Here is a 25,821-nt window from a genome sequence, read left to right as displayed (position 1 = left end):
TGGGTACAAGTAATTTACATATGTGGTATTTAAATTGTGAGATTAAAGTTTATTAGCGCTATCTATGTACTGACATGAATATACTTTGCCCTAAAAAGTTATGTGAATGTGAAAATTTGACTATGATCTTTGGTCATTTGGGCAGAAATTTCTTCCACAAATTTATTAAAATAGAAAATTAGTATTATGAAAACAAACTAACTCCTTAACAAGAATGTTGTACATATTTTGATCTAACTGCAAATCAATCATGTTGTACAATATAAATATATATTAATTACTTCATTGTGATATATTCATTTAGTAAATTATTGCATTTCCCTATAGGTTTACAGTACATTTCCTGCTCTGCTTGATTATTGTCCTGGAAGTCACAAACAATTTCTTAAAAATTATGCTTGTATTAAAAATTACCTTTTGGAGAAAATAAAAGAACATGAAGAATCATTGGATGTTACAACGCCTCGGGACTTTATTGATTATTTCCTAATTAAAAGAGGGCAGGTAAAGAGTTTATATACATTTATACAATTACTGAATAGATGAAGTTCTTTATAGTTCACTGAATACTCACTAATTTCCAGTGATGTTTAGAACCATGACTGTATCATTTGAAAAACAATTTAGTATTTTTTATTTTGTTTCAGTATGCCTGAAAGAAATAGAATAAATTTGTTAATTGAGCCTGGCTTTTTAATTACAAATGAAAAAGAAAATTTAAAACTATCTTATGAGAAGGAAAAGCAAAACAAAAGGCAGATAAGATGAAACAAATTTCAGTTTAATCATACATCATAAACTGCCCTGTCTTAACATGAAATGGACATCAGCATCCCACACTTGTGGATCATTAACATGTGCTGTAGGTTACAATTGATCTTGACATGCTTGTATTGATCTACAGACATCTTGAAATATATAATCTTGAATGATATAGTGAGAGGTGTACCATGGTCAGAGTGGGTAGACAGAAGTATAGACCTCTGAATATAATTTGAATAAATTTGCCACAAAGGGATAGAGATGGGAATTATTTGAATATGTTGTCAGGATTGACTGTTGGCACTGTGTAATTTAGGAAAACCACAGTTTCCTTACAATTTCTGAGGCACTCTGATTTTAAAACTAATCATCAGTGATAAATATCCATGATTATTGGAGAGAATCTGTTCTGCTCCCTTTATCTCCCTTTATGTCTTTAGCTAGCAGTCCAGTGTTCACAGGTATTCACCCCTGAAACACTTTAACAGTATTTAAAATGTAAGTTTCTCAACTTCAATATTGCTTTTGCCAGACTGGTTGACCATTCTGCACTTTTTAAATTCCCATTTGAATTTTAAGATATGTTAACACTTTCTCCAAAAAGACCAGTGGGTATTCATACAAAACTTACACTTAATCTCTTAATCATTTTAAGGGTTTTTTCCATTTTCAAAACAGAGATAAAATTAGCATATGATGCTAATAAGTGTATTTTGAATACGCTGTGGTGGTATTTAATGCATTTGCAAATACTGCACCTGCCAGGAATCTAGTTTCAAAATGCTGTATCATTCTACAAAACATACCACAGCCATTAACAACCACTCCTCAAACTCTACCACATCATTAGCAACGGTTAGAGTGATTTCTATTTTCTTTGTCTCTCTGAGAGTTAACTGACATCTAAACCAGTTCTTAGGATACAAGACTTTACTTTTGTCCTCTTGCAATTGCATAAAATCTTGGATGATAGGATGATCCCTTTTGATCTTCATATGGTTTGTGAAATGTATCTTCATTTTTTCTGAGCTTTGGGGCTAATATCCATTCATCAGTGGACAAATACCATGTGTGTTCTTTTGAGATTGGGTTACCTCACTCAGGATAATACTTTCTAGTTCCATTTCTCTAAGAATTCCATGAAGTCATTGTTTCTAATAACTAAGTAGTACTCCATTCTGTAAACAAACCAGAATTCCTTTATCTATTCCTCTACTGAAGGACATCTGGGCTCTTCCCAGCGTCTGGCTATTATAAAAAAGGTTGTTATTAACATAGTAGAACATGTGTTCTTGTTATACGTTGGAGCATCTTTTGGATATATGCTCAAGAGTAGTATACCTTGGTCTTCAGATAGTACTATGTCCAATTTTCTGAGGAATCACCAGACTAATTTTTAGAGTGGTTGTACCAGTTTGCAGTCCCTCCAAAAATGGAGGACTGTCCCTCTTTCTCCACATCCTCAACAGAATCTGCTGTCACCTGAGTTTTTTTTTTTTTTTCTTTTTTTTTTTTTTTTTTTTTTTTTTATCTTAACCATTCTGACTGGTTAAGTGAGGTGGAATCTCACGGTTGTTTTGGTTTCATTTTAGTTAACTAATTTTTATTGTAGAGAGTCATAACTAAGTTTTTTAACCTTGAAATTATGCTGACACAATTTACTAATTTTATGGTATTTTCTTCTTTTGCTTTACATGGGATTTTTTTATTTATGCTTCGTATGACATTGATGCAGTTAATTTTGTTGAGATTAGCAAAACTAACATTTGTCTTTCCTGAAGAATGTGTATTTCTGTGTCGAATGGAGTGTTCTATATATGTGTTTTAGGTTTAGATAACTTCTAGTGTTCTAAAAGTAATTTATTTAGCAATCAATAGATTTCTTTCTAAATGTTGTATATATAATTAGTTATCAATTATTGTGATTTTCATACTTTTATTGTAAAAATGTCCATTACTACTTAGAATATCTGCTTAATGTTTATTGGAGTTCACTCATTTGATGGATACACATTTACAATTCTATAATTTTAATTAATTTATCATACTTATAAGATAAACTCTACATTCTATTTTGTTTTTTAAACTATTCCTATTAATTCTTTGACAAGTACACAACTGTTTTGACTATATTCACTTCTAATTCATCTATCCTTTTCTTCATTCCTGTTCCATCTCTACATTCTATGGCCAAATTCCTGACCTATTTTATATTTTTATTTAGTATCACATAAATTTTGATTTTTGATGGCATTTATTCTGGGTGTGGGCCTCTCTATTCTAAAGTGATGTAGCTACCAAAAGCTACAGTCTTTAAAAAAACTAACTCTCCCCACCTTTAGAAGTCATCAAATACCCTCAGTTCAGGGTTGGAGTTGACACTCCCTTTTCCTCCCCAGACTGTGTTGTTCTTAAACAGGTCTTGTGGAGGTAAACACAACTGCTGTGAGTTCTGTCCTATACAGAAGACACAATTGTAGGAACTATGGTTCAAATGATGAAATGACCATGTGATTATTTAAATGGTCCATGAATCTATTTAAATGGTGGATTACATGTGTTTCTGTCCCCTTGCATATCTAAAACTGACTTGATCATGGTAGATGATCACATTGAGGTTACCTAGAATTCAACTAGAAAATATTTTATTCAGAATTTTTGTGAGTCTGTTAATCATAGAGATTAGCCTATAATTTTCTTTTTTCCCTTTTGGTCTTTCTCTGCTTTGTGTTATCACGGTAATACTGGATTCCTACAAAAGACTTAAAGATTGTCCTTCCTTTCCATTTTATGAAGTAACATGAGAATCATTGGTGGTATCTTCTCTCTAAAGTTCGGGTAAAACTCTGCAACTGAAATTCTGGCAGTAGGACTTTTGTAATTAGGGAAATTTTGATTACTGCCTCTATGCCGTTGATTGTTATATATCTGTTGCCTTATTCCTTTCATTTTTGGCAAGTCATTGCATCTAAAAATCACCCTCTTTGGTGTTTTCCAGTTTAGTGGAATATATTAGAGTATATCTTTATGGTTCTCCATATTTGATACTGTCTGTAGTGATATCTCCTTTGCTTCTCTGATTTTATTAATCTGGACTTCTGTCTCTTAGATATGTGAGCCAAAAGTTTGTCAGTCTTAGTAATTGTCTTCTTTTTAATTTAATTTTTATTTTTTAGATTATAACTCCTTACAACATTACTCCCGTACCTTTACTCTCAGCAAAACTTCACATATATTCCCCTACACTCCCATTTAGGTTCATGGTAATATTATGAAACAAACAACTCCTCGTTTAATTGATTCTTTGCATGCTTTTTTGTTCCTTTCTTCACCATTATTTTATTAATTTAAGCCCTGATTTTAATTATCTCTTTTTTTTAATTCAACAACTTTACTTTAAAAAACAAAGATAAATGTACAGATTTTAAGCATTTTAAGATTTGCATAAAAGTATACGAATACATTTTTGTCAGTACTTGGTTTTTTTAAAGGTTATCTCTTATTATCTACTTTTTGAGGGATTTTGTTTGTTCTTATTTTTCCAAGGTTTCAACAGTCTCATTTAGTTATTGACATCACTTAATTTTTATATAGGCATTTACAGCTATGATCATTCCTTTTAGGACTGCCTTCCTGTGTCCCAAAGATTTCAAAATGTTCTATTTTACCTTATAGAGATAAAAATCATTTTAGTTTATTTATTTTATTTTATTTGAGTGAAGTTATTTTTCTGTCTGCATGTATGTATGTGCATCACATAAATGCTTAGTGCCTAAAGAGGTCAGAAGTGGTCATCAAAGCCCCTGAAACTGGAGTTAAAATGGTTGTGAACCAACACAAGTGTGCGATGAACCAAAACAAGATCTTTTTAAGAGAAAAAGTACTTTTAACTGCAAAAGTGACTCTACAGCCCAAAACCTTGAAATCTATTCATTTCCTTTTTGGTTGCTTCACTGACAGAATTGCCATTCTGTGTGGTAAGATGCTGTTTGATTATTTATGAATGTGTATTCTTTTCCTTGCTGTTAGTAATTAGCTTTATTTCACTGTGCCCTTAGAGCATTCAGAGTTTTATTTCAGTTTACCTAATTTGTTGAAAATTGAATTGTCAACACTCTGCTCAGCAGTACGGGTTGCTGAGAAGAATGTTGATTTCTCAGTGCTTTGTTGAAATATTCCTTTGATGTTCAATAGGACAAATTGATCTTAAATGTTGTTCAACTCTACTGTTTTTTGTTTGGTTGTTGTACAGATGATCTGTCTGTACAGTGGGTAGTAGTGTCACTCACTATCACTTGTGATGGGGTTAATACATGGTTTTAGATATGATATTTCCTTTGTGAAATTGAATGTAGCTGCCTTTAGGAGTGATTAGATTTTTGTTGCAGATTTTAATGACCTTTTTCTACTCTCTTATTTTAGTGGTTTAATTGTAATATATCATGAGTGTAATTTTTCTGATCCTATGTATTTCAAATTCTGTAGACCTCTTCTACTGAGATTGACATCTCCTTCTCTAGATTTCTTCTAAGCTATTCTAGAGATCATTTTCTGTTTAGCTGTAGTATCATCCTTCTATGCCCATAATCTCACCATTGGGTCATTACACTTTATTCAACTGCTCCTTTAATTTCAGTTTATATTTATTTTTTTAATTTATCATTGATTTGTATAGATTAATCTATTTGTTCTATCTCTTTTTGTTCCTGGTCAATTTGCTAAAACAATCAGAATCAATTTTTTAAATATTTTATTTAAACAAATATAACTATATTGCTTCCTCTCACTCTTTCTATCTACCAATATCTTCATTGCCCCTTATGCCCTTTGATATCAATGGTCTCATTTTTTAATTATCATGGTGTGTGTGTGTGTGTGTGTGTGTGTGTGTGTGTGTGTGTGTGTGTGTGTGTTGTTAGATATATAAGTGCAAACAGCTGAGTTTATTTAGTGCTGATTTTATGTATATATTTTAAGACTGACCACTTAATATGGGATAACGTTTAGGGTGTTCACCTCTGAGAAAGGCTAAATCTCCCCATCTCTGCAGTTTTAAACTGCCTGGATCTCTTCATTTAGGGCTGAATTCCCATGTCATCTTTCTCATCAGCATCATCATCTCCACTGATGTTATCATTGCTCAGACCCTTTAAAGCAACAACATTTGTGAGATTTTTATGGCCAGTTTTTCTCTCTCTTATCTAGAAAAAGCCATCTTGCAGCAGATATCCTACTCCCCTGGCTCTTACAATCTTTCTTTTCCTTTTTCCAACATATGGCCTGAGTTTTAAATGTAATGATTTGGGGGAAGGAAAGCTGTAGTCAGTTCTTCTGTGCAATTTAACTAGGAGATTCTCCATTTGCCTCACAGAGAAGCTTTATTGATAAGATGTGAAGCTGTGCTAGTCTAATGGTATGAGGAAAATTATTTATAACACAGATAAGAATTTTATCAGTTTAAGAAGTCTTACCTCATTAAAGTGGTGGGCTAGGTTCCCAGTAACAGCATGACACTCCCCTGTTGTTGAGCAATCCTTAAATCCAAATAGACACTGGTTGGTTACTATTAAGATATAACTTCCACAACTGAACCATTTTATATCCAAATGAATACCAACATATGGAAATAAAATTACCATTTCAATATATGAACATAAAATTATTAGTGTTTTAGTTTAAAACTTTATAGGGTTGGAAGTTAATTTTGATGCAAGCAATACTATATGTATGGTTAAAAAGTGACTTGGAGCTTCATTACAAAGAGAGATGAGGGTTTTGTATGGCAGATATGATTTCAGAGAAAGCTATGATTTTAAAAGTGTTGGTTATACAATATTAAGTGTGTCAGAAGACATCTAGAGATTATGAAAATATAATCAATTTTATATTTTAAAATAACGATAATGGTGTTTTATCTATAATTTCCTGTCTGAACATTTGAAGCTGTAACCTTGTTGATAATTCTGTAGCACATTATCTTTTCTGCTTCATGAACTGCATTTCTACTAGTCTCTCTGTTATCCCTGGAGAGTCATGAGTGGTTCTCCCTCTTTCTTTGGGACAGAAATCTCCTCAGTTCAGGTAGTTCATCCATACCTCCTCCTATTCCACAACCCATGTTACCCATTGATAACACATGCAATAGTCCCAGGTCATCTTCATTGTGACAATCTGATCTTGTTAGCTATGTTTCCTTATGTCTTTTACACAATTTGAACTTGAAGGTAAAAGTACAATATGAATCCATGAACGACCTTTTGAAAAGTTAATAGCAAATTCTTCACAAGAGGTTTGCCACAGCTCTAATACCAGGTCTGTAATTTTCCACTTGTTATTAATTAAAATTAGGCTTTCTCAGAAATGAAGAGAAATCTACTTAGAAATGCTTTATCAAAAAGCTATTGAACTCAGGTACAAAGAGACTTCCTGTAACCCAGTCTTGAAATAGTAGATTAGGCATAAAGCATTAGAATCAAATGCCTGCCAATGTTGTTATTTTGTTTATCATATAAACATACTGAAACAGATTTTAATAAGAGAAAATATACATAAATAAACAAAATCATCTTTTTCATATTTTCCATAGACTTATCAAGCATTGTATACACAAGCATACACACACCTGGGCAAACAATCTTTGAAATGCAATTTTAGACAGACAAGAAATATGAATATAAAAAATGATATTTAGAACATCTACACTACAGTCTCTGAAATGTTTGTTATTTTTAGTTCCCACCACTATTGTGCATTTAGAGACTCTGGGTGAGCCACAAAATAAAGTTGCCTAATATTGTAGACTTGTTGCAGTTTGGGGTTCAGTACAAAATAAGTAAATAAAAATTACTGTATCAAACCATTCTTAGGAAGACTGTGATCAACTGCTGAACTATACGCATGAAAACCTTGCAATACTCGTGACTGATCTGTTTTCTGCTGGGACAGAGACAATAAGCACTACGCTGAAATATGCTCTCCTGCTCCTCATGAAGCACCCAGATGTCACAGGTGAGGCGGATACAGGTGATGAACCACTGCATCCCTGTAAGATGCTGATGAGATGTTGGCTAGCGGCCCGTATGTTGTCATTTGACATCTCAGTATTTCACTTTCTGTTCTACTGTCTGTAATTAGGAGAGTGACTGAGGAAAGTAGATACCATGTGTTCTGGGTTCCTGGGCAGGTGGTAGGCACCATCTGCCTATATTGGACTGTGGTTGCATATTGCTTTATTCCCCAAATTGAGGATTTGGGAACACAGAAAGAGTTGTTACTTGAATCTTGTCACTGTCACATAATGAGAAAATAGCTGGAGAAAAATAATTTTAAACTATGTGTTCATGCACATAATATTTAAGATATTTAACTAATTATATTTTATCGTGACTCTAAATAATAAATATAAGCTAATGAGTAATGATCCTAATTTATAGGACAGTACCATAAATCTATATCATAGCAGTTCTATATACTTAAATTTACTTTTGATCATGTATATTTATAAACTGCTGAGGCACATTCTCCATGCCCTGGGTAACCTTGCATTAATGTAACAAACATTCCACATTTCCCAGAGCCCCAGTTTTTTATTGGATATTTTCTGTATTTACATTTTAAATTTTCCTGGTTTCTCCCTCCGGAATCCCCCTATTCCATTCCACCTCTTCCTGCCTCTTTGAGGGTGTTCCCCCACCTACCCACCCACTCCCTCCCGCCTCCCTGCTACAGCATTTCCATACACTGGGCATCAAGCCTTTGCAGGACCAGGGGCCTCACCTTTCTTCTTCCACTAATGCCCAACAAGGCCATCCTCTGCTACATATGCGGCTGGAGACATGGGTTGCTCCATGTGTACTCTTTGGTTGGGGATTAGTCCCTGGGAGCTCTGGAGGGTCTGGTTGGTTGATATTGTTGTTCTTCCTATGGGGTTTCAAATAGCTTCAGCTCCTTCAGTCCTTTCTCTAACTCCTCCATTGGGGACCCCCGTTCTCAGTCCAGTGGTTGGCTGTGAGCATCTACCCCAGAGCCCATTTTAAAATGTCTGACATAGCGGCGTATGCTTATAATCTTAACACTGGAGATATGAAGACAACAGAACTGAGGTGTTCACTGGGTAGATATGGTCTAGCCTAATCAATTCACTGAAGGTTCTCAGAAAAGAAACGAGGAGAATGACTCTTGAAGAACATCTGAGATTTTCATCCTGACTCCAGTACCTAAACAAATGCATGCAAATGCAGATCTATAAATATGCATTTATAGACAAAAACACAGAGGCAAATTCTTTACATACAGGTAGTAAATATTTAGTAAACAAGTGCTATGAATACCATTGCCATATGTATGGTAAGTGTGGTGTGTGTGTGTGCACGCACGCATGTTTGTACTGATCAGAGGTCTTTTCAATTTTTCTATTAATCAATAACACTTTAGGGCACCTTCATTATGCCCTAGATATCCTGCCTTGTTGTAAAAAATATGTTATTTCTCTCCCTTTCCAACACTTCTCACTGTGACCAATTAGCTAAAGTCCAGGAAGAGATTGAGCGTGTGGTCGGCAAAAACCGCAGCCCATGCATGCAGGACAGGAGCCACATGCCCTACGCAGACGCCGTGATTCATGAGGTCCAGAGATTTATTGACCTCGTCCCCAACAGTCTGCCCCACGAAGTGACCTCTGACATTAAATTCAGGAACTACTTCATCCCTAAGGTAAGCTTATGTTTTTGCATCACAATGCCTTTGATGCTTTGAGATTCACAATGTGGCCCCAGTCATAGTCTTATAGTGCTGTGAGTGCCTTACGCTGATCCATCTTACACTGATCCACGCTCTGGACTGCAGGTCTCCAGCAGGCAGTGGGAGAGTAGAGACACTTGCACATTTGCCCTGCTTACCAAATCATTTGGTAAGCAAAGGTGCTTACATTTTCCATGTTTATTTTCCAATCTCTTATCCATGTCACCAAAAACTCCTCTGGAAAGCTTTAGAATTTCAAAAATATTACCAATTAATTAGAATGAATTTATATCTGTATTCTTTAATTCATCCATAAGTTTATGTCTTTATTTTATTTGGTTTACTTTTCTGTCTAATATGTTCTTCTCAGTGACATAGCTTATTTTCTTAAGTTTTTACTGAAATATTTCATCACTTTTACTGAATAATTAATGATCTCTTACTATAATTTTTCTAATACCTTTGCATTTCTTTTTAGTTTGTAAAAACAGTTGATTTCATTATTTTGTTTTTCTTTAATTACCCTTGCAAAATTAACTATTAGTTTCTAATTATTTATTTGTAAAAGTATGTGGAATTTCAAGGTGTTTTCCTTAACTTTGCTTACATTATTATTGTACCTATCAATAAATTACAGATAGCACTTAATAGAGATGCTTTTTAATTTCTAGACTCAGTCAAAACCCAATAATGATGACACATAATAAATAAAATGAAGTTAAAAAACACAAATAAATAACCCAAGTAAAAACTCAATTCACATAACCCACTCAGAAAACAGATCCGTTTTCTATCGATATAAATACTGTAAGATAGAAATAATTTAATGAAAAGGTTCAACTAATCTAATGAACAAACCAGTTTTATTTCTAATCAACAAGGAGTATAACTTGAAGAATTAAGCCTGTGGTCAAAGTTGATGTTTAAGATTTTTAGTTGTATCAGTTTACAACCCCACCAACAGTGGAGAAGTGTTCCTCTTTCTCCACAACCTTGCCAGCATCTGCTGTCATCTGAGTTTTGGATCTTGGCCAATCTGACTGGTGTGAGGTGAAATCTCAGGGTTGTTTTGATTTGCATTTCCCTGATGGCTAAGGAAGTCGAGTACATCCTTAGATGTTTCTCAGCCATTCCATATTCCTCAATTGAGAAGGTTTTGTTTAGCTCTGTACCCCATTTTTAATAGGGTTGTTTTATTCTCTGGTGTCTAGCTTTTTGAGTTCTTTGTATATCTTGGATATTGGGCCTCTATCTGATGTGGAGTTGGTAAAGATCTTTTCCCATTCTGTTGGCTGCTGTTTTGTTTTCTTGACAATGTTCTTAGCCTTACAGAAACTTTGCAACCTCATTAAGTCCCATTTGTTAATCTTTGACCTTAGATCTTGAGCCATTGATGTCTTGTTCAGAAAATTTTCTCCTGTGCCTATGTGTTCTAAGGTTTTCCCTACTTTCTCTTCTTTTTTTTTAAACAACTTTATTTTAGAAAACAAAGATAAATGTACAGATTTTAAACATTTTTTGTTTAAAATTATACATTTTTGTCAGTACTTTTTTTCAGATTTTAACATAATTTTTATATAAAACTATATGAATATATTTTTTAGTCAGTACTTGATTTTTTTCAAGGTTTGGTTGAAAGCCTTGAAAACTTAATAGTTACAATGAGCTAAAGTACATGTAAAACAAAATGTAACATGGAAATAGTTAAAGTTTTCTTGTTTTGTAAAAATTTTTTTTTGTTTTGTTTCTTTATTTCTTGGACTTCATACAGTCTGTGAGTTGTTCCTGGGTAAGTGCAAGCCTCTGGGGTTAGCATCCCACTATCAGTGACTGCATATTATGTCTGTTCTTTTGTAACTGGGTTATCTCACTCAGGATGATATTCTCTAGATGCAGCCATTTTCTTAAGAATTTGGTTAAGTCACTGTTTCTGGTGGCTGAGTAGTATTCCATTGTGTATATGTACCACAATTTTTGTATCCATTCATCTTCTGAAGGACATCTGGTTTCCTTCCAGCTTTTGGCTATTATAAATAGAGCCGCTATGAACATTGTGGTGCTTATATCTTTGTTGTGTATTAAAGTGTCTCTGGGGTATATGCCCAGAAGTGGAATAGCTGGGTCTTCAGGTAGTACTATATCCAATTTTCTGAGGTATCGCCAGACAGATTTCCAGAGTGGTTGTATTAGCTTGCAACCCCACCAAGAGTGGAGAAGTGTTCCTCTTTCTCCGCAGCCTCGCCAGCATCTGCTGTCATCTGAGTTTTGGATCTTGGCCAATCTGACTGGTGTGAGGTGGAATCTCAGGGTTGTTTTGATTTGCATTTCCCTGATGGCTAAGGATGTGGAGCACTTCCTCAGATGTTTCTCGGCCATTCGGTGTTCCTCAACTGAAAACGTTTTGTTTAGCTCTGTACCCCATTTTTTAATAGGGTTATTTGATTCTCTGGTGTCTAGCTTTTTGAGTTCCTTGTACACCTTGGATATTAGGCCTCTATCTGATGTGGTGTTGGTAAAGATCTTTTCCCATTCTGTTGGTTGCCGTTTTCTTTTCTTGATGATGTCCTTAGCCTTACAGAAACTTTGCAATCTCATTAAGTCCCATTTGTTAATCTTTGACCTTAGAGCTTGAGCCATTGGTGTTTTGTTCAGGAAATTTTCTCCTGTGCCTATGTGTTCTAAGGTTTTCCCTACTTTCTCATCTAATAGTTTCAGTGTATCTGGTTTAATGTGGAGATCTTTGATCCACTTACACTTGAGCTTTGCACAAGGAGATAAGAAAGGGTCTATTTTCATTCTTTTGCATGCTGAGTGCCAGTTGGACCAGCACCATTTGTTGAATAGGCTGTCCTTTTTCCATTGAATGTTTACTGCTCCTTTGTCAAAAATCAGGTGACCATATACATGAGGGCTCATTTCTGGATCTTCTATTCTATTCCATTGATCCACATGCCTATTTCTGTACCAGTACCATGCAGTTTTCAGCACAATTGCCTTGTAATATAGCTTGAGGTCAGGGATAGTGATTCCCGCAGATGTTTTTTTGTTGTTGAGGATGGATTTTGCTATACCAGGTCTTTTGTTATTCCATATGAAATTGCACATTGATCTTTCCAATTCCATGAAGAACTGGGTTGGAATTTTGATGGGGATTGCATTGAATCTGTAGATTGCTTTGGTAGGATGGCCATTTTTAAGATGTTGATTTTTCCAATCCATGAGCATGGGAGATCTTTGCATTTTCTGAGATTCTCCTCAATTTCTTTCTTTAGAGGTTTGAAGTTCTTGTCATACAGGTCCTTCACTTCCTTAGTTAGAGTCACACCAAGGTATTTCATAGATTTTGTAACGATTGTGAAGGGTACGTTTTCCCTAATTTCTTTCTCCACATGTTTCTCCTTTGAGTACAGGAAGGCTACTGATTTGTTTGAGATAATTTTGTATCCAGCCACTTTGCTCTACTTGTTTATCAGCTGTAGGAGTTCTCTGGTGGAATTTTTGGGGTCACTCAAGTACACTATCCTGTCATCGGCAAAGAGTGATGTTTTTATCTCTTCCTTTCCGATTTGTATCCCCTTGATCTCCTTTTACTGTCTAATTGCTCCAGCCAGGACTTCCAGTGCTATGTTGAATAGGTAGGGAGAGAGTGGGCAGCCTTGTCGAGTCCCTGATTTTAGTGGGATTGCTTCAAGTTTCTCACCATTAACTTTGATGTTGGCTGTTGGTTTGCTGTATATTGCTTTTATTATGTTTAAGTATGGGCCTTGGATTCCTGTTCTTTCCAGGACTTTTAACATGAAGAAGTGTTGAATTTTGTCGAATGCTTTCTCAGCGTCTAGTGAGATGACCATGTGATTTTGGTCTTTGAGTTTGTTTATATGGTGGATTACGTTGATGGATTTTCTTATATTAAACAATCCATGCATCCCAGGGATGAAGCCTACTTAGTCATGATGAATGATCGTTTTGATGTGTTCTTGGATTCGGTTTGCAAGGATTTTGTTGAGTATTTTTGCATCAATGTTCATAAGTGAGATTGGTCTGAAGTTCTCTTTCCTTGTAAGGTCTTTGTGTGGTTTAGGTACGAGGGTTATTGTAGCCTCAAAAAATGAGTTGGGTAATATTCCATCTGATTCTATCTTTTGGAATAGTTTGGCGAGTATTGGTGTTATATCCCCAATAAATGTCTGATAAAATTCTGCACTGAACTTGTCTGGTCCTAAGCTTTTCTTGGTTAGGAGGCTTTTGATGACTTCTTCTATTTCTTTGGGTGTTATAGGGTTATTTAGATGGTTTACTTGGTCCTGGTTTAACTTTGGGACCTTGTATCTGTCTAGGAAAACATCCATTTGATCCAGATTTTCCAATTTTGTGGAGTATAAGTTTTTGTAGTAGGATCTGATTATTTCTTGAAATTTCTCAGTTTCAGTTGTTATGTCACCACTTTCCTTTCTGATTTTGTTAATTTGGATACTCTCTCTTTGCCCTCTGGTTAGTCTGGCTAGGGGTTTATCAATCTTGTTGATTTTCTCAAAGAACCAACTCTTTGTTTTGTTGATATTTTCAATGGTTCTTTTTGTTTCTATTTGGTCTATTTCTGCCCTAATTTAGATTATTTCTTGCTGTCTACTCTTTTTGGGTATATCTGCTTTCTTTTGTTCTAGGGCTTTAGCTGTGCTGTCAGGTTTCTGATGTGAGCTCTCTCCAGCTTCTTTTTGGAAGCACTTAGGGCTATGAGTTTTCCTCTCAATACTGCTTTCATTGCATTCCATAGGTTTGGGTATGTTGTGTTTTCGTTTTCGTTGAATTCTAGAAAATCCTTAATTTCTTTCTTTATTTCTTCTTTGACCCTGCTATCCTTTAACAGAGCGTTGTTTAGTTTCCATGTGTATGTGGTCATTTTGTTGTCTTTGTTGTTGTTAAAGACCAGCCTTAGACCATGGTGATCTGAGAGGATGCATGGGAGTATTTCAATCTTCTTATATCGATGGAGGCTTGTTCTGTGTCCAATTATGTGGTCAATTTTCAAGAAGGTGCAATGGGGTGGTGAGAAGAAGGTGTATTCTTTTACTTTGGGATAGTATGTTCTGTATATATCTATTAATTCTAGTTGGTTCAAAGTCTCTGCTAGTTTTGCAGTGTCCTTGTTCAGTTTCTGTTTCCCTGATCTGTCCATTGGTGAGAGTGGGGTATTAAAGTCTCCCACTATTATTGTGTGGGGTGAAATGTATTTTTTGAGCTTTAGTAGGGTTTATTTTATGAATGTGGGTGATTTTTTATTTGGAGCATATATGTTAAGGATTGAGAGTTCCTCCTGTCAGATTTCCCCGGTAATGAGTAAAAAGTGTCCTTCTTTATCTTTTTTGATAACTTTTGGTTGGAAATTTACTTTATTCGATATTAGAATAGCCACTCCAGCTTGCTTCTTGGAGCTGTTTGCTTGGAAGTTTTTTTCCCACCCTTTTACTCTGAGATAGTGTCTGTCTCTGTCTCTGAGATGAATTTCCTGTTTGCAGCAAAAGGCTGGATTTTGTTTATGTATCCAGTCTGATAGTCTATTTCTCTTTATTGGGGAGTTGAGACCATTTATGTTAATAGATATCAAGGAATAGTTGTTTCTGTTTCCTGCTATTATTGCTTTTTTGGGTTGAGTTGTGTCTGTTTTTTCTTCTTTTAGTTTTCTTGTTTAGGAGTTTTCTTGTTTTTACTAGGCTGTATTTTCCCTCATTGTATTGGGTTTTCCACCTATAATTCGTTGTAGTGCTGGGTTTGTGGTCAGATATTGTGTGAATTTTGATTTGTCTTGAAATATCTTTGTCTCTCCATCGATGGTGATTGATAGTATTTATACAAATATGTAGATTTCTTATAAGAGAGTATACTTCTCTATCTATCACAATATTATATTTGTATATATGAATGAAGCAAAAGAGCAAAAATAAATTATATTTGTTCTTCTAAATTTTGTATACTATGCTTAAGTAATCTTTTCATTACTAACCACACAAAGCACAGTATTCCATTTGAAACCATAATCTATGTGACTCATGAAGACCACATGATGAACTGAAAATGCCCAAACCATAGAATTGGCAGTGTTTGTAATTGATTCCAGAGTTGTGATGTTAAATGTCAGTAATTGCATTTTAGCCACATCACTGAGATTGACCTCAGATTCCACCTTGATTCTTACCTGTTCTTTGTGTTGAAATATCACTTTTCCATTTTATATTAACCCCTTCTTCCTCTGGATTTTCTATTCTACTCTATTGATCAACCTGTCTGTTTCTGTACCAGCGTCATGTAGTTTTTATCATCATTGTCCTGTAGTACAACTTGAAGTCAGGAATGGTGATTCCTTCAGAGGTTCTTTTATTGTTCAGAATTGTTTTGACTATCCTGGATAGTTTTTTTATATGAAGTTAAGAATTGCTCTTTCAATGTTTCAACACAAAATTGTATTGGAATTTTGATGGGAACTACATTAAATCTGTAGATTGCTTTTGGTAATATATCCATTTTTCACTATGCTAATCCTACCAATCCATGAGCATGGAAAATGTTTACCCCTTCTCAAGTGTCCTTTGATTTCGTTCTTCAGTGACTTGAAGTTCTTGTCTTAGAGGTCTTTCATTTGTTTGGTTAGAGTTACACCAAGATATTTTGTATTATTTGTGGCTATTATTAAGGGTATTGTTTCTCTAATTTTTTTCTCAAACCAATTATCATTTGTATAAAGGAAGGTCACTCATTTTTCGGAGTTAATTTTATATGCACACACTTTGCTTAAGTTGTTTAACACCTGTAGGAGTTCTCTGTTAGAACTGGGAGTCACTTGTGTATACCATCATATCATCTGTAAATAGCAATATCTTGGTTCTTTTTTTCCAATTTGTATCCTTCTTATCTCCTTTTGTTGTTTGTTGCTCTAAGTAAAATTTCAAGTACTATATTGAATAGGTAGGGAGAGAGCAGGCAACCTTGTCTTGGCCTTGGTTTTAGTGGGATTGCTACAGTTGACTATTGGTTTGCTGTATATTGCCTTTATTAGGTTTAGGTATGTATATTGAATTTCTGATCTTTCCAATATCCCTAACATGGTCATTGGATTCTGTTGAAGGCTTTTTCAGTCTCTAAAGAGATGATCTTGTAACTGTTTTTCTTTTGAATGTGTTTATTTAGTAGATTGTGGTAAACAAAACCAAGCCAGGAAGCTTAGTGGATAAAGCAAGTTGAGACCCAAAGACTTGGTGGGCACACACCTGAGACTTAGGCAAATCCTCATTTCCTGCCAGACTCCTGGCCTGAAACAGGTGCTATGCTCCGCACATAAAAGAATCTTTCCCTGTGGTCACATAGGCCCAAAACAGAGATCTCCATGCTAACTGATAACAAGGTACCTATAGGCCCTGGAGGCTTAGTCAATAAGCTACCTCTACCAGACTTTTCTCCCTGCAAAAGGTATTTAATTTAAGGTCATACCCTGAGAAATGGGTCATACATCCATTTTTCACCATGAACAACTAATACACTATATGGTTAAACATACACTGTCCCTTTTATCAGGACCATTAAGATTTTGAAGAGCCGGCTCGTACAGGCTGAGCAACCGGTGAGTGGGAGACCTAGGCTGCGGGGGAGCAGAGGGATCTCTGCGAAGTGCACACGGAAAGGGCACGCCTTGCCCTGACCTGCCCTGTCCTCCCCGATCCAGTGACCGGGAACAGATCTTAGGAACTTCTGTTCCCACCCGGAGACAACTTCAGGACACAGAGCAGAGCCTGGCCCAACAGCCAGCCAGAAAGGCGGCTCAAACAAGCTGAGCAACTGGTGAGTGGGAGACCTAGGCTGCGGGAGAGCAGAGGGATCTCTGCAGAGTGCACACGGAAAGGGCACCCCCTGCCCTGACCTGCCCTGTCCTCGCCGATCCAGTGACCGGGAACAGATCTTAGGAACTTCTGTTCCCACCCGGAGATGACTTCAGGACACAGAGCAGAGCCTGGCCCACCTGCCAGCCAGAAAGGTAGCTCGGAGAGGCTGAGCATCTGTGACCAGGAACAGATCTTAGGAACGTCTGTTCCCACCCGAAGGCGACTTCAGTACGCAGAGCGGAGCCTGGCCCAGCTGCCACCCGGAACCTGGGCTGCCGGGGAGTAGAGAGATCTCTGCGGAGTGCACACGGAAAGTGTACCAGGGACACAGACCAGATACAAGGGAAAGGCAAGAACATATATCACTGACAACAAAATGGCAAGAGGAAAGAGAAAGAGTATATCCCAAGGAAACCAAGACAATCTAGCAACACCAGAACCCAGCTCTCCCATAGTAGCAAACATCGGAATTCCAAACAATCCAGAGAAAGAAGACACAGACCTGAAATCATGCCTCAAGACGCTGATAGAGTTACTTAAACAAGAAAGGGAGGAAAAGCAAAAAGATTCACAAGCTTTTAAAGAAGAAACAAGAAAAACACTCAAAGAACTCAAAGAATGAGACGAAAACAGAACCAAAGAAATAAAGGAATGGAAGAGGGAAATTAAAACAGAAATTGACACAATAAAGAAAGCGCTAAAAGAGATAACCCTAGAGTCAGAACACCAAAAAAAGAAATCAGGAGTCACAGAAGCAAGCATTTCCAACAGATTACAAGAGATCGAGGAGAGAATCTCGGGGGCAGAAGACAACATTGCAAACATAGACAAAACAGCCAGAGAAGATGCAAAAAACAAAAAGCTCCTAACCCAAAATGTCCAGGAAATACAAGACACAATGAGAAGACCGAACCTAAGGATAATAGGAATAGAAGAAGGAGAAGAGGATCAACTAAGAGGCACAGTAAATAACTTCAACAAAATCATAGAAGAAAACTTCCCTACCCTCAAGAATGAGATGACCATGAGCATAAAAGAAGCCTTCAGAACTCCAAATAGGTTGGACCAGAAAAGAAATACCTCCCGACACATAATAGTAAAAACATCAAGTGCCCAAAGTAAAGAAAGAATACTAAAAGCAGTAAGGGAAAAAGGTCAGGTAACATATAAAGGCAGACCAATCAGACTCACACCCGATTTCTCAACAGAGACTATGAAAGCTAGAAGAGCCTGGACAGACATCATGCACTCCTTAAGAGAGCACAAGTGCCAGCCCAAGCTGCTATACCCAGGAAAACTATCAATCACCTTCGATGGAGAGACAAAGATATTTCAAGACAAATCAAAATTCACACAATATCTGACCACAAACCCAGCACTACAACGAATTATAGGTGGAAAACCCAATACAAGGAGGGAAAATACAGCCTAGTAAAAACAAGAAAACTCCTAAACAAGAAAACTAAAAGAAGAAAAAGACACAGACACAACTCAAACCAAAAAAGCAAAAATGGCAGGAAACAAAAACAATTATTCCTTGATATCTATTAACATAAATGGTCTCAACGCCCCAATAAAGAGACATAGACTATCAGACTGGATACATAAACAGAATCCAGCCTTTTGCTGCATACAGGAAACTCATCTCAGAGACAGAAACAGACACTATCTCAGAGTAAAAGGGTGGGAAAAAAACTTCCAAGCAAACAGCTCCAAGAAGCAAGCTGGAGTGGCTATTCTAATATCGAATAAAGTAAATTTCCAACCAAAAGTTATCAAAAAAGATAAAGAAGGACACTTTTTACTCATTACCGGGGAAATCTGTCAGGAGGAACTCTCAATCCTCAACAAATATGCTCCAAATAAAAAATCACCCAAATTCATAAAAGAAACGCTACTAAAGCACAAAAAATACATTTCACCCCACACAATAATAGTGGGAGACTTTAATACCCCACTCTCACCAATGGACAGATCAGGGAAACAGAAACTGAACAAGGACACTGCAAAACTAGCAGAGACTTTGAACCAACTAGAATTAATAGATATATACAGAACATACTATCCTAAAGTAAAAGAATACACCTTCTTCTCACCACCCCATGGCACCTTCTCAAAAATTGACCACATAATTGGACACAGAACGAGCCTTCATCGATATAAGAAGATTGAAATACTCCCATGCATCCTCTCAGATCACCATGGTCTACGGCTGGTCTTTAACAACAACAAAGACAACAAAATGCCCACATACACATGGAAACTAAACAACACTCTGTTAAAGGATAGCAGGGTCAAAGAAGAAATAAAGAAAGAAATTAAGGATTTTCTAGAATTCAACGAAAACGAAAACACAACATACCCAAACCTATGGAATGCAATGAAAGCAGTATTGAGAGGAAAACTCATTGCCCTAAGTGCTTCCAAGAAGAAACTGGACAGAGCTCACATCAGCAACCTGACAGCACAGCTAAAAGCCCTAGAACAAAAGGAAGCAGATATACCCAAAAAGAGTAGACAGCAAGAAATAATCAAAATTAGGGCAGAAATAGACCAAATAGAAACAAAAAGAACCATTGAAAAAATCAACAAAACAAAGAGTTGGTTCTTTGAGAAAATCAACAAGATTGATAAACCCCTAACCAGACTAACTAAAGGGCAAAGAGAGAGTATCCAAATTAACAAAATCAGAAAGGAAAGTGGTGACATAACAACTGAAACTAAGGAAATTCAAGAAATCATCAGATCCTACTACAAAAACTTATACTCCACATAATTGGAAAATATGGAGCGAATGGATGAATTCCTAGACAGATACAAGGTCCCAAAGTTTAAGCAGGACCAAGTAAACCATCTAAATAACCCTATAACACCTAAAGAAATAAAAGAAGGCATCAGAAGTCTCCCAACCAAAAAAAGCCCAGGTCCAGACGGGTTCTGTGCAGAATTTTATCAGACATTTATTGGGGATATAACACCAATATTCGCCAAACTATTCCAAAAGATAGAATCAGATGGAATATTACCCAACTCATTTTTTGAGGCTACAATAACCCTCGTACCTAAGCCACACAAAGACCCTACAAGGAAAGAGAACTTCAGACCAATCTCACTTATGAACATTGATGCAAAAATACTCAACAAAATCCTTGCAAACCGAATCCAAGAACACATCAAAACCATCATTCATCATGACCAAGTAGGCTTCATCCCTGTAATGCAGGTATGGTTTAACATAAGGAAATCCATCAATGTAATCCACCATATATACAAACTTAAAGACCAAAATCACATGGTCATCTCACTAGACACTGAGAAAGCATTCGACAAAATCCAACACCTCTTCATGTTAAAAGTCCTGGAAAGAACAGGAATCCAAGGCCCATATTTAAACATAATAAAAGCAATATACAGCAAACCAACAGCCAACATCAAACTTAATGGCGAGAAACTTGAAGCAATCCCACTAAAATCAGGGACTCGACAAGGCTGCCCACTCTCTCCCTACATATTCAACATAGTACTGGAAGTCCTGGCTGGAGCAATTAGACAGCAAAAGGAGATCAAGGGGATACAAATCGGAAAGGAAGAGATAAAAACATCACTCTTTGCCGATGACATGATAGTGTACTTGAGTGACCCCAAAAATTCCACCAGAGAACTCCTACAGCTGATAAACAAGTTCAGCAAAGTGGCTGGGTACAAAATTAACTCAAACAAATCAGTAGCCTTCCTATACTCAAAGGACAAACATGTGGAGAAAGAAATTAGGGAAAAGGTACCCTTCACAATAGTTACAAAAACTATGAAATACCTTGGTGTGACTCTAACTAAGGAAGTGAAGGACCTTTATGACAAGAACTACAAACCTCTAAAGAAAGAAATTGAGGAGGATCTCAGAAAATGGAAAGATCTCCCATGCTCATGGATTGGAAAAATCAACATCTTAAAAATGGCCATCCTACCAAAAGCAATCTACAGATTCAATGCAATCCCCATCAAAATTCCAACCCAGTTCTTCATGGAATTGGAAAGATCAATGTGCAATTTTATATGGAATAACAAAAGACCTAGAATAGCAAAATCCATCCTCAACAACAAAAAAACATCTGCGGGAATCACTATCCCTGACCTCAAGCTATATTACAAGGCAATTGTGCTGAAAACTGCATGCTACTGGTACAGAAATAGGCAAGTGGATCAATGGAATAGAATAGAAGATCCAGAAATGAGCCCTCATGTATATGGTCACCTGATTTTTGACAAAGGAGCAGTAAACATTCAATGGAAAAAAAACAGCCTATTCAACAAATGGTGCTGGTCCAACTGGCACTCAACATGCAAAAGAATGAAAATAGACCCGTTCTTATCTCCTTGTACAAAGCTCAAGTGTAAGTGGATTAAAAATCTTTACATTAAACCAGATACACTGGAACTATTAGATGAGAAAGTAGGGAAAACCTTAGAACACATAGGCACAGGAGAAAATTTCCTGAACAAAATACCAATGGCTCAAGCTCTAAGGTCAAAGATTAACAAATGGGACTTGATGAGATTGCAAAGTTTCTGTAAGGCTAAGGACATCGTCAAGAAAACAAAACGGCAACCAACAGAATGGGAAAAGATCTTTACCAACTCCACATCAGATAGAGGCCTAATATCCAAGGTGTACAAGGAACTCAAAAAGCTAGACACCAGAGAATCAAATAACCCTATTAAAAAATGGGGTACAGAGCTAAACAAATCATTTTCAGTTGAGGAACACCGAATGGCCGAAAAATATCTGAGGAAGTGCTCCACATCCTTAGCCATCAGGGAAATGCAAATCAAAACAACCCTGAGATTCCACCTCACACCAGTCAGATTGGCCAAGATCCAAAACTCAGATGACAGCAGATGCTGGCGAGGCTGCGGAGAAAGAGGAACACTTCTCCACTGTTGGTGGGGTTGCAAGCTAATACAGCCACTCTGAAAATCTGTCTGGCGATACCTCAGAAAATTGGATATAGTACTACCTGAAGACCCAGCTATTCCACTTCTGGGCATATACCCCAGAGACACTTTAATACACAACAAAGATATATGCACCACAATGTTCATAGCGGCTCTATTTATAATAGCCAGAAGCTGAAAGGAACCCAGATGTCCTTCAGAAGACGAATGGATACAAAAATTGTGGTACATATACACAATGGAATACTACTCAGCCACCAGAAACAATGACTTAACCAAATTCTTAAGAAAATGGCTGCATCTAGAGAAGATCATCCTGAGTGAGATAACCCAGTCACAAAAGAACAGACATAATATGCAGTCACTGATAGTGTGATGCTAACCCCAGAGGCTTGCACTTCCCCAGAAACAACTCACAGACTGTATGAAGTCCAAGAAATAAAGAAAACAAAAAATATACATATATTCACAAAACAAGAAGACTTTGACTATTTCCATGTTGCGTTTTGTTTTGCATGTACTTTACGCTTATTGCAACTAGTACGTTTTCAATGCATACTGTCAAGCCCTTGGAAAAAATCAAGTACTGACTAAAAAATATATTCACATGGTTTTATGTAAAATTTATTTTAATGTCTGAAAAAACAGTACTGACAAAATGTATAATTTTAAGCAAAAAAAAAAAGTTGATTGCTACTATTGTTGACATTATATCTTTCATGCATATTCATGGCATAAATTAATAAATTGTATTCTTTGTGTTCTTAAAAAAAAAAGATTTTGAAGAGCCTGGAAAAAGCCTTTATCTATAGACCTGCAGCATTATTCTGCTGATCAAGACCCCTCTGTGCTTTCAGCCTGCATCCACCAAGCTAAGGACAATCTCCCACCTCTTGGACAAACCAGAGCTCCCTTTTCCTTGGCCCCAGGCTAGAGGCTGTCCCTTGCCCACGGCTCCAATTTCATTCTCAGCTATTCTGCAGCTCCCATCAGGGTCTAGATACTCAATAGTCTGAGAACACGATGTCACCACCTGCTTTGTAGGCCTGGGGACCCCCTAAACAGTTGTGGCTTTCCCACATCTCAAACTGTGCTTTTCCATCCTTGGATTAGTGTCTTGGTGCTTCCCAGCTGCAGCATGATATAAACTCAGTCAAACTCTCAGCATTCTGCCTCCCCAAGGGGTCATGCCCACCCGACAGGCCAGACACAGCACACAGCAGATTACATCAATAGGTTTTTATATACTGAACCATCCCTGCATCCTTTTGATGAAACCCACTTTATTATGGGGAATGGTGTTTTCAATGTACTCATGGATTCCTTTTGTAAGTATTTTATTGAGTATTCTTGCATCAATTTTCATAAGAGAAGTCAGTCTGAAGTTCTTTCTTCATTGAGTCTTTGTGTAATTTAAGTATCAGAATGAATGTGGCTTTATAAAATAAGTTTATCAGTGTTCCTTTTGTTTCTATTTTGTAGAATAGTTTGAGGAGTATTGGTATTAGCTCTTCTTTGAAAATCTGCTAGAATTCTGCACTTAAACCATCTGGTCCAGGGCTGTTTCAGATTAGAAGGTTTTAATGACCAATTCTATTTCCTTAGGAGTTGTGAAACTGTTAAGAGAGTTTACCTGATCTTGATTTGACTTTGGTACATGGTATCTGTCTAGAAAATAATCCATTTCATTCCAATTTTTCCATTTTGCTAAATATAAGTTTTTGAAGTAAGACCTGGTGATTTTTTAAAGAAATATTTAGCCCTTTTTATGGAAAAGAGAGAAAACTACATTATTATTACAAGTTTTAGCTCAATGACTTTTTTATAACTTGGTGTCTCTGTGTATTCTTCCAGGGAACAACGGTAATAACATCACTGACATCAGTGCTGCATGACAGTAAGGAGTTCCCCAACCCAGAGACGTTTGACCCTGGACACTTTCTAGATGCCAATGGAAACTTTAAGAAAAGTAACTACTTCATGCCTTTCTCGACAGGTAATAGAGACTCATTTTCACACCTCTGAATCACGGTTTCAGTTGTTGTGATAAAACACAATGTCCAAAAGCAATTTAGAAAGAAAACTATTTTATCTTGCAAGTTGTACTCTAACATCAGGAAAGTCTGGACAGAAATTCAAGACAGGTACCTAAAGTCTGGAAATAATGCAGAGGCCATGGTGGAGTGCTGCTAACAAGCTTCCTTCAACCTGCTTTCTAATGAAACCCAGGACCACCAGCCCAGATGTGGCACTACCCAGATTGAGATGGATCCTTCCACACCAATTGTCAATCAGAAAACGACCACACAGACTTGCCTACAGGGCCAGTCTGGTCAAGCATTTCTTAAATGAGGTTCCCTGTTTCCAAATAACAGGAGCTTTGTTCACGTAGACATAAGATTATCCAGCATACATTGGCCAGGGGGAAGGCACATTGTGGATATGTTGGGACTTACACGTACATAATCAGAAACATGATTCCAAGTGCCCATGCACTGCCCTTGTTGATACATGTTCCCTGTCAAATGATAAAGAAATGAGACCTTAGTTCTCACAATCATTTATGACAAGTTAAGAAAACTACAGTGTGTGTCATTTGCATTCTTCCTTTAACTATATCAGAAAGACACCAAGGAAGTCCTTAATGACTTCACTTGATAACCACACACTTACCGTATATATTGAGATTACCATATCTTGGCCTCATCATTCTTGTTGCTCCTTCCTCCCCTACTGGCTTAGAAACAACTTTCTGAAAACACAGAAAAGCTCCAAAATCAAGAATAGTCAGAAAAACAGATGAGTGAATGTGGTGTTACAGTTGGACTAGTGCAGTGAGAGAACCACATATCACTATCCAAGGTAACTGCTAAGAATTACCACATTTTTTGAGAGTGAATTTATTTATTTTGAATTGATATATCTCTAATTTTTTAAATTCTTTAATCTCTGTTTACAGTCCAGACTTTATCCCTTTCCTGGTTCACACTCTGACTGTTCCAAGTCCTGTTATTTTATTCATTTACATTTCAAATGTTATCCTCCTTCCTAGTGTCTCTTCTTCAGACTCCTTATCCCATCCCCCTCACCCCTGCTTCTATGAGGGAACTTCACTTATCCACCCATTAGTGACAGAGATAAGAAACAAAAGAAATGCAGAGTACTTTAAAAATGTATTTATTATTAATATTCCTTGCTCATATCCAATATGTTTTAAACAAGTACATTCCCATTACATCCCTCCAGTCCTCCCATAAGCCTCAGTACCATTCAGTCTCCCAATCTCACGTACCCATTGAGTCTATATGCTGCTAGTGTATGTATGGGTGTAGAGCCATCCACTGCAACTTTGATAACCTACCTGGGGTCACATCCATGACTAAACTACCTCTCCCTCTCCCAATAGCCATCATTTGCCAATAGCTCCTCAGTTCGAATAAGTCATTATGAGCATATTACTAGAATTTAGTAGAATTGGTTGGGCCGTTTTTACAAA

The 25,821-nt window shown here is 36.7% G+C and overlaps 1 protein-coding gene across 2 annotated transcripts in view; it reads left to right on the top strand.

Moving 5' to 3' along the window:
• The window catches only part of LOC308417124 (cytochrome P450 2C37-like), a gene marked incomplete at both ends in the record, with an annotated part of 33,969 nt that overhangs the window by 7,668 nt on the left and 480 nt on the right, over nucleotides 1–25,821 (top strand). The window contains 4 exons of one of the 2 annotated variants that reach the window (XM_080912250.1): nucleotides 328–504; nucleotides 7,629–7,770; nucleotides 9,287–9,474; nucleotides 24,180–24,321. In XM_080912250.1, the coding sequence (XP_080768376.1) occupies nucleotides 328–504; nucleotides 7,629–7,770; nucleotides 9,287–9,474; nucleotides 24,180–24,321 (649 nt within the window). The remainder of the gene's footprint in view (nucleotides 1–327; nucleotides 505–7,628; nucleotides 7,771–9,286; nucleotides 9,475–24,179; nucleotides 24,322–25,821) is intronic. The other variant, XM_080912251.1, reaches the window with a different exon arrangement.

This window comes from Micromys minutus (assembly GCF_963924665.1).
Source record: "Micromys minutus genome assembly, chromosome: 2".
In the NCBI taxonomy this organism is placed as follows: Eukaryota; Metazoa; Chordata; class Mammalia; order Rodentia; family Muridae; genus Micromys; species Micromys minutus.
The sequence above is the reverse complement of the archived record's forward strand: the minus strand, read 5'-3'. Positions and strand labels throughout refer to the sequence as shown.